The 16,148-nt window shown below is 37.4% G+C and overlaps 1 protein-coding gene across 2 annotated transcripts; it reads left to right on the forward strand.

Annotated features, from left to right (window-relative positions):
* Positions 1–6,567: 6,567 nt before the first annotated feature.
* Positions 6,568–16,002, forward strand: LOC128242798 (4-aminobutyrate aminotransferase, mitochondrial-like). Of its 2 annotated transcripts, none has more exons than XM_052960131.1 (13): positions 6,568–6,754; positions 7,441–7,592; positions 8,610–8,727; positions 9,023–9,072; positions 9,877–9,957; positions 10,176–10,268; positions 10,417–10,543; positions 12,301–12,449; positions 12,641–12,778; positions 13,077–13,244; positions 13,623–13,769; positions 14,398–14,509; positions 15,492–16,002. In XM_052960131.1, the coding sequence occupies exons 1-13, from the start codon at positions 6,682–6,684 to the stop codon at positions 15,620–15,622; spliced, it is 1,539 nt and encodes a 512-aa protein (XP_052816091.1). In that variant the 5' UTR covers positions 6,568–6,681; the 3' UTR covers positions 15,623–16,002. The 2 variants fall into 2 exon arrangements, with proteins under 2 accessions (XP_052816091.1, XP_052816100.1); XM_052960140.1 differs by having other exon boundaries at positions 6,570–6,748.
* Positions 16,003–16,148: the final 146 nt, after the last annotated feature.

The raw sequence follows: 16,148 nt of genomic DNA on the forward strand, positions 1-16,148 counted from the left end.
GATTTGACCTAGATTTTGACCTGGGATGACCGATGTAGAAAATAAGCAAGATATTATGCAGACAAATATTCTGACCAAGTTTCATTAAGATATGAACAAAAATGTTAAATTTATGACGTGGAAATATTTTTCCGAAGTTTTGACCTAGTGACCTAGATTTTGACCTGTGTTGACCCATATTAAAAATATGCAAGATATAATGCAGACAAGCATTCTGACAATCTTTCATCAAGATTTGATAAAAATCATTGAATTTTTTTACCATGAAATATTTCTTCTAAAGATTTGACCTAGTTTTTGACCCGAGATGACCAGTTACACTTGGTCTAGGATACACCTATTACATGGCACTCGGTGTAGGATACACCGTTTACATGCCACTCGATGCAGGGTACATCTATTACATTACAATTGGTGTAGGATACAACTGTTACATTACATTTGGTGTGGAATACACCTATTACATGACACGTGGTGTAGTATACACTACCTTTTACATGGCACTCGGTGTGGGATACACCTATTACATGGCACTCGGTGTAGGATACACCTGTTACATGGCACTCGGTGTAGTATACACTACCTTTTACATGTCACTTTGTGCGGGATACACCTATTACATGGCACTCGGTGTAGGATACACCTGTTACATGGCACTCGGTGTAGGATACACTACCTTTTACATGTCACTTTGTGCGGGATACACCTATTACATGGCACTCGGTGTAGGATACACCTGTTACATGGCACTTTGTGCGGGATACACCTGTTACATGGCACTCGGTGTAGAATACACCTATTACATGGCACTCGGTGTAGTATACACTACCTTTTACATGTCACTTTGTGTGGGATACACCTATTACATGGCACTCGGTGTAGGATACACCTGTTACATGGTACTCGGTGTGGTATACACTACCTTTTACATGTCACTTTGTGCGGGATACACCTATTACATGACACTCGGTGTAGGATACACCTGTTACATGGCACTCGGTGTAGTATACACTACCTTTTACATGTCACTTTGTGCGGGATACACCTATTACATGGCACTCGGTGTAGTATACACTACCTTTTACATGTCACTTTGTGTGGGATACACCTATTACATGGCACTCGGTGTAGTATACACTACCTTTTACATGTCACTTTGTGCGGGATACACCTATTACATGGCACTCGGTGTAGGATACACCTGTTACATGGCACTTTGTGCGGGATACACCTGTTACATGGCACTCGGTGTAGTATACACTACCTTTTACATGTCACTTTGTGCGGGATACACCTATTACATGGCACTCGGTGTGGGATACACCTGTTACATGGCACTCGGTGTAGTATACACTGCCTTTTACATGTCACTTTGTGCGGGATGCACCTATTACATGGCACTCGGTGTAGGATACACCTGTTACATGGCACTTTGTGCGGGATACACCTGTTACATGGCACTCGGTGTAGTATACACTACCTTTTACATGCCACTTTGTGCGGGATACACCTATTACATGGCACTCGGTGTAGGATACACCTGTTACATGGCACTCGGTGTAATATACACTACCTTTTACATGTCACTTTGTGCGGGATGCACCGATTACATGACAATTGGTGTAGGATACACCTATTACATGACACTTGGTGTAGGATACACCTATTACATGACACTTGATGTAGGATATTGCTATTAAATGGCACTTGGAGTAGGATATATCTTTTGCATGGAACTTGGTGTATGATATTTCTATTACATGGAACTTGGTGTAGGATATTACTTTTACATGAATATTGGTGTAGGATATTAATATTATATGGAACTTGGTGTAGGATAATTATTACTGTTACATGGAACTTGGTGTAGGATAATACTATTACATGGAACTTGGTGTAGGATATTTCTATTACATGGAATTTGGTGTAGGATATTGCTTTTACATGGAACTTGGTGTAGGATATTACTATTACATGAAATTTGGTGTAGGATATTACTATTACATGAAAATTGGTGTAGGATATTTCTATTACATGGAACTTGGTGTAGGATATTTCTATTACATGGAACTTGGTGTAGGATATTACTTTTACATGAAAATTGGTGTAGGATAATACTATTATATGGAACTTGGTGTAGGATATTTCTATTACATGGAACTTGGTGTAGGATATTACTATTACATGGAACTTGGTGTAGGATATTACTATTACATGAAATTTGGTGTAGGATAGTACTATTACATGAAAATTGGTGTAGGATATTTCTATTACATGGAACTTGGTGTAGGATATTTCTATTACATGGAACTTGGTGTAGGATATTACTATTACATGAAAATTGGTGTAGGATAATACTATTATATGGAACTTGGTGTAGGATATTTCTATTACATGGAACTTGGTGTAGGATATTACTATTACATGGAACTTGGTGTAGGATATTACTATTATATGGAACTTGGTGTAGGATATTTCTTTTACATGGAATTTGGTGTAGGATATTACTATTACATGGAATTTGGTGTAGGATATTACTATTACATGGAACTTGGTGTAGGATATTACTATTACATGAAACTTGGTGTAGGAAATTACTATTACATGGAACTTGGTGTAGGATATTGCTTTTCATTGAACTTGGTGTAGGATATTACTATTACATGGAACTTGGTGTAGGATATTACTATTACATGGAACTTGGTGTAGGATATTACTATTACATGGAACTTGGTGTAGGATATTGCTTTTACATGGAACTTGGTGTAGGATATTACTATTACATGGAACTTGGTGTAGGATATTGCTTTTACATGGAACTTACTATTACATGGAACTTGGTGTAGGATATTACTATTACATTTAACTTGGTGTAGGAAATTACTATTACATGGAACTTGGTGTAGGATATTGCTTTTACATTTAACTTGGTGTAGGAAATTACTATTACATGGAACTTGGTGTAGGATATTGCTTTTACATGGAACTTGGTGTAGGAAATTACTATTACATGGAACTTGGTGTAGGATATTACTATTACATGGAACTTGGTGTAGGATATTGCTTTTACATGGCACTTGGTGTAGGAAATTGCTATTACATGGAACTTGGTGTAGGATATTGCTTTTACATGGCACTTGGTGTAGGAAATTACTATTACATGGAACTTGGTGTAGGATATTGCTTTTACATTGAACTTGGTGTAGGAAATTGCTATTACATGGAACTTGGTGTAGGAAATTGCTATTACATGGAACTTGGTGTAGGAAATTACTATTACATTGAACTTGGTGTAGGAAATTGCTATTACATGGAACTTGGTGTAGGATATTGCTTTTACATTGAACTTGGTGTAGGAAATTACTATTACATGGAACTTGGTGTAGGATATTACTATTACATGGAACTTGGTGTAGGAAATTACTATTACATGGAACTTGGTGTAGGATATTGGTTTTACATGGAACTTGGTGTAGGATATTGCTTTTACATGGAACTTGGTGTAGGATATTACTATTACATGGAACTTGGTGAAGGATATTACTATTACATGGAACTTGGTGTAGGATATTGCTATTACATGGAACTTTGTGTAGGATATTGCTTTTACATGGAACTTGGTGTAGGATATTGCTATTACATTTAACTTGGTGTAGGATATTACTATTACATGGAACTTGGTGTAGGATATTGCTATTACATTTAACTTGGTGTAGGATATTGCTTTTACATGGAACTTGGTGTAGGATATTGCTATTACATGGAACTTTGTGTAGGATATTACTATTACATGGAACTTGGTGTAGGATATTGCTTTTACATGGAACTTGGTGTAGGAAATTACTATTTCATGGAACTTGGTGTAGGATATTACTATTACATGGAACTTGGTGTAGGATATTACTATTACATGGAACTTGGTGTAGGATATTGCTTTTACATTGAACTTGGTGTAGGAAATTACTATTACATGGAACTTGGTGTAGGATATTGCTTTTACATTGAACATGGTGTAGGAAATTACTATTACATGGAACTTGGTGTAGGATATTACTATTACATGGAACTTGCTGTAGGATATTGCTTTTACATGGCACTTGGTGTAGGAAATTGCTATTACATGGAACTTGGTGTAGGAAATTACTATTACATTGAACTTGGTGTAGGAAATTGCTATTACATGGAACTTGGTGTAGGATATTGCTTTTACATTGAACTTGGTGTAGGAAATTACTATTACATGGAACTTGGTGTAGGATATTACTATTACATGGAACTTGGTGTAGGATATTGGTTTTACATGGAACTTGGTGTAGGATATTGCTTTCACATGGAACTTGGTGTAGGATATTACTATTACATGGAACTTGGTGAAGGATATTACTATTACATGGAACTTGGTGTAGGATATTGCTATTACATGGAACTTTGTGTAGGATATTGCTTTTACATGGAACTTGGTGTAGGATATTACTATTACATGGAACTTGGTGTAGGATATTACTATTACATGGAACTTGGTGTAGGATATTACTATTACATGGAACTTGGTGTAGGATATTGCTTTTACATTGAACTTGGTGTAGGAAATTACTATTACATGGAACTTGGTGTAGAATATTACTATTACATGGAACTTGCTGTAGGATATTGCTTTTACATTGAACTTGGTGTAGGAAATTACTATTACATGGAACTTGGTGTAGGATATTACTATTACATGGAACTTGGTGTAGGATATTACTATTACATTGAACTTGGTGTAGGAAATTACTATTACATGGAACTTGGTGTAGGATATTGCTTTTACATTGAACTTGGTGTAGGAAATTACTATTACATGGAACTTGGTGTAGAATATTACTATTACATGGCAATTGGTGTAGAATATTACTATTACATGGCAATTGGTTTAGGATATTACTATTACATGGCAATTGGTGGAGGATATTACTGTTACATGGAACTTGGTGTAAGGTAGTCCTTGCATTATGATGCACGTATCTCCGCGGTATTAGGTGCACCAGTTCACAATGGCAATACGCAGTCATAGTCTTGCGTATTGTTTTGCCGCTTTTGTCAACGGAAAGTGTGACTCGACTGTTTTTGACACCACAATCACGTAGTTAAAATTAACCAAAGTTGATGGGTTGCCATATATAATCTGCCAATGGGTCTGTAATTAAGACGTCGCAATCATTTCGCCAACCGTTACAGCTTCCGTATTATTTAACTAGCCGTAAGTTCTACTCACGAGATGTATAGTATTATGATATATTTTGTTTACTAAAATAATTACAAAAAAACATGGGGGGAAATAGGCATTCTCCCCAAGCGATGTAAGCGATGTAAGCACTTCACCCCTGCGTGTCGGCCTACATGAAGGCCTTTGGACTTGGTTTCGGACTGTGATGCATACTCAACTTCATGGGCTATGCATACTTATTACTTCATTTCATATCATGAATTTTATTATCATACACTAAATATTGTTTGCAAATGCACCAGTCCGTTTTAATGCAATGGTTGATAGTGTTTCTTGTCCTGTAAATGAGCTCTCGGAAAAACATATGGGAGCACAAATTTAAAGCTTTTTGCCGCGTACTCTTTAAAGTTTATCAATTTTGGCTATGTGCACTTAATATCTAAATTTTGGATACAATGTCTCTGAATAGCCTAAATATCCATTCGGGACGCTTTATGACAATTTCTGTTTATAACTACGACTGGAATTTAATGTCCTAGCAGGATATTAGCAGATGGGTTTCCGCAAATGGGATTCCTAGCGACGGAAATAAATAAATGTCTCTTGGTCTTATGTTGATCAATATGGGAAAATAGAAGATCTAGACAAATTAGATGTCTTCACGAGACAGAATATGGTGCAGGGTGATGATGCTTGCTTCGACGATGGAGTAACTGATGTGTGTACTTTAATTTTGTGTTTGCTGCGATGCAAAAAGGGAAGGTTGTCCTCTAAAACCATAGTTAGTTTAACGGTGTAGGATTGGTCATTTTCTGTGTTACAGCATGTTCACTGGACAGCAAACTCGGAGATATTCATTTTCACATTAAAGGGCCACGCACATGTTTTGTAAATGCACTTTTTATGATGAAATTAAGTGTGGTATTGAAAGTCATAAGAAGTGTTAAAACTAAGATTCTGACGTTTGGAACAATTTAACAATTGTTGATATGGGCTCAAATAAATGTCTTTAAAAAAACGCTTTTCAACAAAATGATTTAATGTTTAATTATCCATCAGCTGATGTAAGAATCCTTGTGGGCGTGTGGTTTTCAAGGTTGTCAGTTTTATTTGATTTTTCTTGACTGTACCTTGTACCGGCGTGGGTGCGGCTCCCGCGGCACTGAAACCAGGACTTCTGCAATATCGGGATCAAAGAGTAATTGTGATTGGAGTGTTTTCAGATGCGAGCGAGTCCCTTTAAACAAATGAAACAACATGATTTATGAAGTAAAATGTAGGACTTGCTTTTTTTAAATTAAGGAAGTTTTATAACGTCAATATACTGCATGTTGATGGAGTAAAGTATTGATATTACCCCCGATTTCTTTTAAATAGGTGATGAGAGCCTCATAAAACGTTGTACGCAAACTGGAGCTTCGACCTTGAACATCCATAATATTTGTACAGCTGTTATCTCAACACAGCTGGGTAAAATGGCTGCAGCAACGACGAGGCGACTGTGTGCAACATCGAGGATATTGAACTCACCATTTTGGACATGTAAGTGTGAGTTTACTTTTTAACTACATCAAGATCTTCAATATTCTATAAATGGTATGCATATCGTTAACTGATTATCATCATTCACTGGCATACTTAATTTTGACCTGTGTTTCTCCATGCCATGTGATGTGGTTTATATACAGCATATATGACTCACGGTATACTGTCTGTTGCGCTTATGCTTAAATTAATGCATGGAACTGCTATTATGCAACATCGTGAATTAGTTCAAATAATTTATTTTATTTAATATAGATGCAGCATTTTAATCTTTAAACAGTTTAATCATAAACTAAGTAAACTTTCTAAAACAACAATGGCGTTTTCTTTGGAGTTCTTTTAACCAGTTCAAATACGTATTAAGCATTTAATACTTAAATACTTATAGTTAACATATGCTGAAGCTGCTGGTTTATAACTTGATACTATCGTGGATACGAATTGTATAACTTGATACTATCGTGGATACGAATTGTATAACTTGATACTATCGTGGATACGAATTGTATAACTTGATACTATCGTGGATACGAATTGTATAACTTGATACTATCGTGGATACGAATTGTATAACTTGATACTATCGTGGATACGAATTGTATCTAGCTTCACCTATTCTTACATGTGTCAGGTGCAGTTTTATTATTTAAATGAGTTGTCCATGCCATGTAAGTGCTCACTATTGACAGCCCGTCGGACACCAGATGAGCGCTGCCTATGGACCAGTGTCCCTAAACAGAGCCCAATAGGGTCCGAGCCCGAACCCGAGAGCCCACGAATGAAAACTGAGGTCCCGGGCCCAACCTCTCAACATCTGCTGAAGGAACTAGATAAAATACAGGTTAACATTTAGCAAAATATGTATGTATACATGAGGTATATCCTTGACAGTAACAATAAAAAAGTATGCGTAAGTTATTTACGTCTACTACTCCTACTCCTACTCCTACTCCTAATACTACTGCTACTGCTACTCCTAATACTACTGCTACTGCTACTGCCACTTCTACTACGAAAAGCCACCATCAATGCAGATAAAATATCACCAAAATTTGTGAATATTAAATAATTTATTTAAACATTTGTTTGGGAATGATTACTCGAAAAGCTTGTCAAATTTGGGAATTCGACATGATTTAAATGACCATTCAGAATATGGGACGCCTAAAAATGCCATGTAGAAGAACCTCCAAAGCAAATGGGTTCTTATAAATGCATAAGCACAACTTGCATAATTGCGATGGTGTTAAAACCAGTTCATTGAATTTGAAAGAGATTTTTTTTAAAGAGGTCACAAGTTTATACACAACCTGGCCCAGTTATAAACGGAGTTCAGGGCTATCTTATCAACAAGTGTACTTCAAAATATCTTGAGAGCAGGAAATTCAGTTTAATGTTCAGCTACTGGCGTACAGTCTAAGATTTGAAGTCTAACTATTTGTTTCAATATATGTCTTGTTACGATCAAGAATTACCGATTATAAAAATCGAACATTAAATACTACGTCGACAAGATAGCCCCGTGTTATTTAGTGTTATGCTTGTATTTGATATGAAGGAGAGTAGGCATGATTAAACGCAAGAACTAGTTGTTTTTATATTTTGCGTGCTTTTATACAAAGTGTGTCTTCCCGTGTAAGATCGATTTCCCCTCGTGAATGCCAAATGTATTTTTCTATAGATTTTTAGCTTTTAGTGTGGCTCACTCGGTAGAATATATTGCGATCTTACACTGAAACAAACAATTATCAGGAAAAAATCCACCGATATTCGTTCAATAAACCACGGAATTGCATGACATAAAATAATGTTGTTGCTCATAGGTGTATGCGCGATATATTCCTCTTACAACTTTCAGAATGTTGGGTCAGTACATTTTTTCTGCGACTACGAAAAAAGCAAGGGCAATTACGTGGTTGACGTTGACGGCAACGTCATGTTGGACCTCTTTACGCAGATTTCATCACTCCCGCTAGGTGAGCGTTACGTTGTCTACGTATAATGTAGACATTTTCTCGAATCGATTACATAAACACATGTTCACCCCGTACGGCTAACGCCAATGTGACCATAACGTAATCTACGTTTATACGTTTCTTCAGTTGACACTGACGGTAACGTCATGTTACTTCTCATTTCTTGCTAAATCAACGTTGGTTCAAATTGTGTAGACGTTTCTACCGCTGTTGCTGCAAGAAGCAGATATGGTTTGTTGTTGTGCTCCTGAATGTCAATAATAAATAATGATATTATCGCTTCCATCTCACTCAGGGTACAATCATCCCGCCATGATTGCAGCAGCCACGGACCCGGCAAACCTGGTGAGAAATCAAACTGCTCATTCCATTCAATATGTTTCTATGTACATGTACAATTTAGTGTGAAACTCTTATTAAAATCACAGACATGTGCACATGTATTACAAACATAATTTTGAGTGATAAACCTGTACTGCTTATTAAATAATGCATTAATGGAAAATATTAATTACTAGTAACAAGATTGTAACCGTGCATTAAATAGCTGAAAACGCACAATAAATAAATGATATATACGATACCATAGAATGAGTTTATTGCGTAAATAATTATACAATGTCCATAGCATACAAACATACAATACAGTGAATGTAGAAAGTACAGAAATACAATTTTCTGGAGCAACTTAACATGAATGATATATTATCCTATATTTGTTAAAGTGTGGTTATAAAATCAGAAATGTAAATTTTCAGTGATCAACTATCTTTTCCTAAGGTAAAAATACCGTGTTTTCTGCACCTTTTTCCAAATCAAACACGGTATCCTTCAAAAAAACAATTGTTGTCGATTTTTATCCATCCTTTTCGGAAAATTCAAACAATTGTATCTATGGCTGTACTTCTTAATTGGGAGTAAGAGTGCATCAAAAAGAAAACGAAGATTTTCTTAGCGGCGAATAATATAAGATGGTTTGCCAGATATTTGAATAATCAAATTAACGTCTGTGACTTGCTCTCTTGCACCGAATTTGTAAATGTTTGTCGTCGGCCTGGAGCGTTGTCTCTTGGGAAATTTGTTCCTAAAAATGTATGTACGGCGAGACACGATCCTCGCTCCTTTTCAATTAAAATATTACTTCTCTAGGCGACGTTTGTGAACCGGCCCGCTCTAGGCGTGTACCCGCCAGCGGATTGGGTGGCCCGTCTCCAAGGCGCTCTTATAGATGTACGAACGATTTTTTTCCGTACATTTTCTATTCTGAACTTGAGGTAAAATGAGTTCAAATTATGCTTCGATTTGTCTTCGTAAAACCTCAAGTTAATCTGCAGAAGAAAAGAACATTTCACTTTTAGCTTTTTTAAATTAGAATATATTTAATTACATTTTTTTTCTATTTTAGAAAAAAACACCTTATTTATTGGTTGAATATCTGTGATTTTCAGATTGCCCCTCCCGGTTTCCGGCACGTGCAGACGATGGCGTGCGGCGCGTGCTCCGTCGAACACGGCATGAAGGCCATGTTTATCAAGTATATGGTAGGCAGAGACGCTGTATTTTGTAATCTCCATTGGTGATGCATTCGGAATTGTGCCACAAGTATGTAAGCCAATTATAAATATCAAATTGGCTAACTACTGAATTGTAATAAGCACTAACTAAACTAAAATGTTCTCTATTCCCTAGAGTGACCGGCGCGGTGGTGCCCCCTTCACCAAGGAGGAAATGGATACGTCATTAAGGAACCAGCAGCCCGGGGCCCCTAATCTGTCGGTCCTCTCGTTTGATAACGCCTTCCATGGCAGAACCATGGGTAAGAACGTATCCAAAAATCGCTGACCGTATATGTACTCGTAGCGCACTGAAATCTCCGTAAAGCAGTCTTGAAATATATTTTCTTTTAGCTATGACGTCATGAATTATAGAGTTTTTGTACAACTAACGAGCACTGGTCGCTATGACGTCATGAATTATAGATTTTTTGTAAAACTTACGATTCTGGCCGCTATGACGTCATGAATTATAGATTTTTTGTACAACTTACGAGCACTGGCCGCTATGTCGACATGAACTATAGAGATTTGTACAACTTACGATCACTGGTCGCTATGTCGACATGAACTATAGAGGTTTGTACAACTTACGAGCACTGGTCGCTATGACGACATGAACTATAGAGGTTTGTACAACTTACGAGCACTGGTCGCTATGACGACATGAACTATAGAGGTTTGTACAACTTACGAGCACTGGTCGCTATGACGACATGAACTATAGAGGTTTGTACAACTTACGAGCACTGGTCGCTATGACGTCATGAATTATATATTTTTTGTACAACTTACGAGCACTGGTCGCTGTGACGACATGAACTATAGAGGTTTGTACAACTTACGAGCACTGGTCGCTATGACGACATGAACTATAGAGGTTTGTACAACTTACGAGCACTGGTCGCTATGACGACATGAACTATAGAGGTTTGTACAACTTACGAGCACTGGTCGCTATGACGTCATGAACTATAGAGGTTTGTACAACTTACGAGCACTGGTCGCTATGACGACATGAACTATAGAGGTTTGTACAACTTACGAGCACTGGTCGCTATGACGACATGAACTATAGAGGTTTGTACAACTTACGAGCACTGGTCGCTATGACGACATGAACTATAGAGGTTTGTACAACTTACGAGCACTGGTCGCTATGACGACATGAACTATAGAGGTTTGTACAACTTACGAGCACTGGTCGCTATGACGACATGAACTATAGAGGTTTGTACAACTTACGAGCACTTTCTTACTGACATATTTAATGTAAAATACTTTATCTTTAGAGTGTCTAACCTATAATCGCGTAACATGAATTCAGATATGTTGATTTATTTTTCATTTTCGTCGATTTCGCTTGCAGTGACCTCGAAATATATAATGGTGGTCGAGTGTATGTTAATGCATGCTTCTGTCAGTCCGATGTTATTTTTTCATGCATTTGCTGATTTTAAAATAACTTTTTTTTACCAGCGAAACCGGAGTTGTGCGTGCAAGACTCCGGTCTGTAGGTCAAAGCCAAGGTGACACTCAAAATTAAAATTTCATTGTATTTTGGCTTGTCTGAATTGCAACTCGGTCATGCATTGATAATTTAAACGCAACTTTACACAAATGTTTACCATGGTGATATGGCATATCGCGTGCAAGACCCATGTCTAAAGTTGAAAGGTCAAGGTCACACTCAAAGGGCCATTGGTCAAACTTTTTTGTATTCTGTAACTTGGCCATGCATTAAGATATCTACGAGCCAAAGGTCGAAGTCACACCTGATGGTCTTTGGTCAGATATCATTTAATTATATGGCATGTTCGACATCACGGTCATGCAAGTAAGTTTCCACTTATTGCATTCCAGGTCAAAGTACAATGTCAATACAACAATATGATTACAATAGTCATGGAAACATTTAAATATTCAATCAGAACTGTTTCTTTATTTTTCATTCAAAACTGGCAGGGTAAAATAAGTTGACGTCTCGCACGACAAATTCTAGCATATCCCTATTCCACAGGTTGCCTTGGTTTGACGCACACCAAGTGGATTCACAAGATCGACTTCCCCGCCCCTGATTGGCCGATCGCCCGATTCCCCGTTCTTCAATACCCGCTCGAGGACTTTGTGGAAGAAAATATCGCCGAAGAGAAGATGTGCCTGGAAATGGTAGGTGGCGTATTGTACATTGAGTTAAAGTCCATTTCAAAATAAATATTTATAATTAAAATACACAGCCATATTCTTTCCATAACCCCGTCGTTTAACAAGACGTTTTATGACGTCATCTGTTCATAATACTCGATAACCAGCTTAATATCCGGAGGAGATCCTCAAACATTATCCTTATTTTCCGCGAGGTGGAGGACTTAATCGAGAAGTGGGGAAGGAAGGGGATGCCTGTAGCAGGAGTGGCGGTGGAGCCCATCCAGGGAGAAGGCGGCGACAACATGGCGTCGCAGGATTTCTTCCAGGGCCTCCGGGATATTACCAATCAGGTAAGGCCGTCTGGGCGAGATAGGGAATTTTTTTTCATTTGGTGTTAGGTAAAGGCGACAAGGTAACTTATGTAATCATTCGCGTGTTCATCGAACGTTTCCATAACAGGATATCCGGTAGCAATGTCCGGCATGTAGATGACGGAAGAACTATATTGGAGCGTCAGCTTAGCCTCGAAGAAGAAAATAAGAACAAGTTAATCAGAAGCAACTTAGGACATTAGTTATATCCTCTTTGTTAAAAAATGTTCCGTAGCATATGAAGTACCGTAGCATAAAAAGTACATACACATTTAAGAGAGGTATCGGCCTGTTAATGGATGAGGTTCAGACCGGATGTGGTGCCACGGGGACGTTCTGGGCGCATGAGCAGTTCAACTTGACCGACACACCAGATGTGGTAACCTTCAGCAAGAAAATGCTTACCGGAGGGTTCTTCCATAAGGACTCGTTTAAACCGAAAGAGGTCAGTTGCAATGATGTATTTCCTGATCAGGATACATATAGAGGTTATTGAATATGTATGGAAATATTTAAAGGACCTTTACGAAGTGAAGTTATATTGCGCGATGTCATATATATCAATAAATAAATTTCATTGATTCCAATAAATATGGGTATGTCAAAATAAGCTTCTCGAATAAGTATAACGATTATTTGTTGTCGACAGTCCCCACAGTTGCAAACCATTTTTGGTACAGGGGTTCTGTGGTAAATTAGTTCATGTCATCGTTGCTTCTGCCTCTCACGAAAACAATATTGCAGAATTACGTTTAAATAGTGAATCAGACGAGTACTTGTAAAAGATGAATGAAGTATAAGAGTAACTTGTGACCCATTCCAGGGTTACCGTATTTTCAATACGTGGGTGGGGGACCCCGCCAAGGTGTCGTTGCTAGAGGCGGTAGTCAAGGTCATCCAGACTGACGGACTGCTGGACCAGGTCAGGATCACGGGGACGCATCTTCTCAACGGACTGAAAAACATGCAGGTACTCTAAGTGTGCATCAACCAGTAGGTACAGTGTGTGTATACCACGTGATAAATTACGTCATAAATGCAGCCTCGGAAGGCAATATTTTGCTTCAAATGAAGACTTTAAACAAAGATAACTTTACTATTTATTCATCACATTTAATGAAACATGGCACAGTCTACGCCGCTTATAAAGCCCTGCCTTCGTACTTTTACAAGAGTTTGATTGAGTCATTTTTTTAAGTTATCATTCGAAGCAAAATGTTGCCTTCCGACGTAGCATTTGTGACGTAATTTATCACGCGGTAAACACACACTGAGGTATTAAACATGAGCATATATAGCCAAATCTGCTTCGTCGACCTATTATAGCGATATGTTATTACATGTTCATGTAGTTGTAACAAACATTAAAACAGTGTTTGGCAATATTATGAAAACGGTTTATTTTGTCAAACAAAAACCCACGTTCAGGGTTATGACCGTCATTAAACAGTACATGACGTTGACGTCAATTTCTTTTGATAGTATTGTATTTTATCTTCTGACGTCAGTGATGAAAGCGCGCTGCCAAAAGTCTTGAATTACAACTTTAAAAAACAACAACGTGTTTGTTTGATTTTACATTTTGTTCTGTCATATAGGAGAAGTACCCGGGGGTGTTAAGCAAGGCACGAGGGTTGGGAACTCACTGTGCGATCGACTTTAATGAGGCCGCGATTCGGGACAAGGTCATGGCCAGACTGAGGGAGAAAGGTGAAATAAACAAACAAAGTTAATCTTGAATATGTATGGGTTTAAGCGTAGGCCACAGTCTATGCTTTTGCATTTCAATTAAATTAATAAATGTTGCCACATTAAACGACGATTAAATATTGCGCACTGTAATTTAACATTAGTGATTATCAATCTGTTTATAATGGAAAATATATTGCTGCCGTATTGAAATTATTTTGACTGGCTTAAACAAACTCCGCGCAGTGTTACTTCCCTTGCAGTACAGTAATCACTGCCACCACAAGATTTTCATCCAAAATTGGATGAAAACTTTTAATGGCATTTTTTTTAATCATATATATTTATTCTTATATCCTTTCTTAAATAATTACTTTACGCCAGTTGATAGGCATAATATGTTTTATAAAAAAATGACAATTAAAAAAAACATTCGGAAATGTTCGGTCTTTTTTCAAATTGAAAGTAGGATTTACAAATTACAATATCAACATGGATGTGTTGTTAGCTATTCAGACATGTATCGAACGTTTTCGTCTTCCGTTGCATTTTTTCCTTTTATGGAATAAAATCGTTAATTTTCTAAACAAATGAAACATGTTGCTGGAATTTCTTTTAAAGGTGTTCAGTCCATTTTGTAAATTGCAATCACGTGCCGTTTCTATCATCACGTGATATTTGTGAAGGCAGTGATTACTGTACTGCAAGGGAAGTAACACTGCGCGGAGTTTGTGGCTTAAAGTTATCAGTTCTTTTTGTTGTAGTAGCGTGTGGTCGTACGGTCATTTGATTAAGAATTTGTGTTCTGACCTTATTCTATCCTAGCCTATTTTATAGGTCATGTGAGTGCCACGGATTGTGTATTCGTGTTTTACGGCCTGATTTTCCAGATTTGTTTATTGTCAATCTGGTGAATAAAACCGTCACAAAGTGAAATGACGACTAAATAAATCTTTGTTTATTGAGCCGTTAAGGTATTATTAAAAGTAGATTTCCGTTCCAGGCGTCCACACTGGTGGTTCTGGCGTCTCGACACTACGTTTCCGACCCGCCCTTATCCTGCAGACGAAACACGTAGACATTTTCTTGGACCGAGTTGACTCAATTTTGTCAAAATTAGACAAGACGGCCTGAATAGAACTGGTGGCTGAGTTGCCGGACAATTCAATTGATCAAAATTTTAAGATTAAGGATACGAGTTTACATATTACATTACCCTGTGTTGAAGAATCATGTAATGTAATAGACTGTTGAACGATTTCAATAAACTTGATGCTATTTACTTATTAACCACTTGAAACACCCTCACAGTAATATTGGTCAGTTCAAGAAAAACAAGAGATAAAATCAATTAAGAGTACCATGCAGTATTGTATTGATTCATTGACTAGTTCAATTTCTAGTGATTTCATGAACTGATACGCCTTTCTTCGAAATGATTCGCATTTCCTTACACTGATTACTTCAAGAGATAACATTCTGTATATAATAACATCAATAAATGATTAAACCCAGATGTGTGCTGATTTTCCAACAAGATAAATTAATATGTGCGTATCTTCAAGCGCATTAAATTAATGTGTTGCCGGCTCATTATTATTCAGATTGAGCTTTTAATCTAGTCTACATCAGCCTGTACAGCCCTGTGTGCTCTAAGCGT

The sequence above is a fragment of the Mya arenaria genome, chromosome 2 (genome assembly GCF_026914265.1).
Source record: "Mya arenaria isolate MELC-2E11 chromosome 2, ASM2691426v1".
Taxonomy (NCBI): Eukaryota; Metazoa; Mollusca; class Bivalvia; order Myida; family Myidae; genus Mya; species Mya arenaria.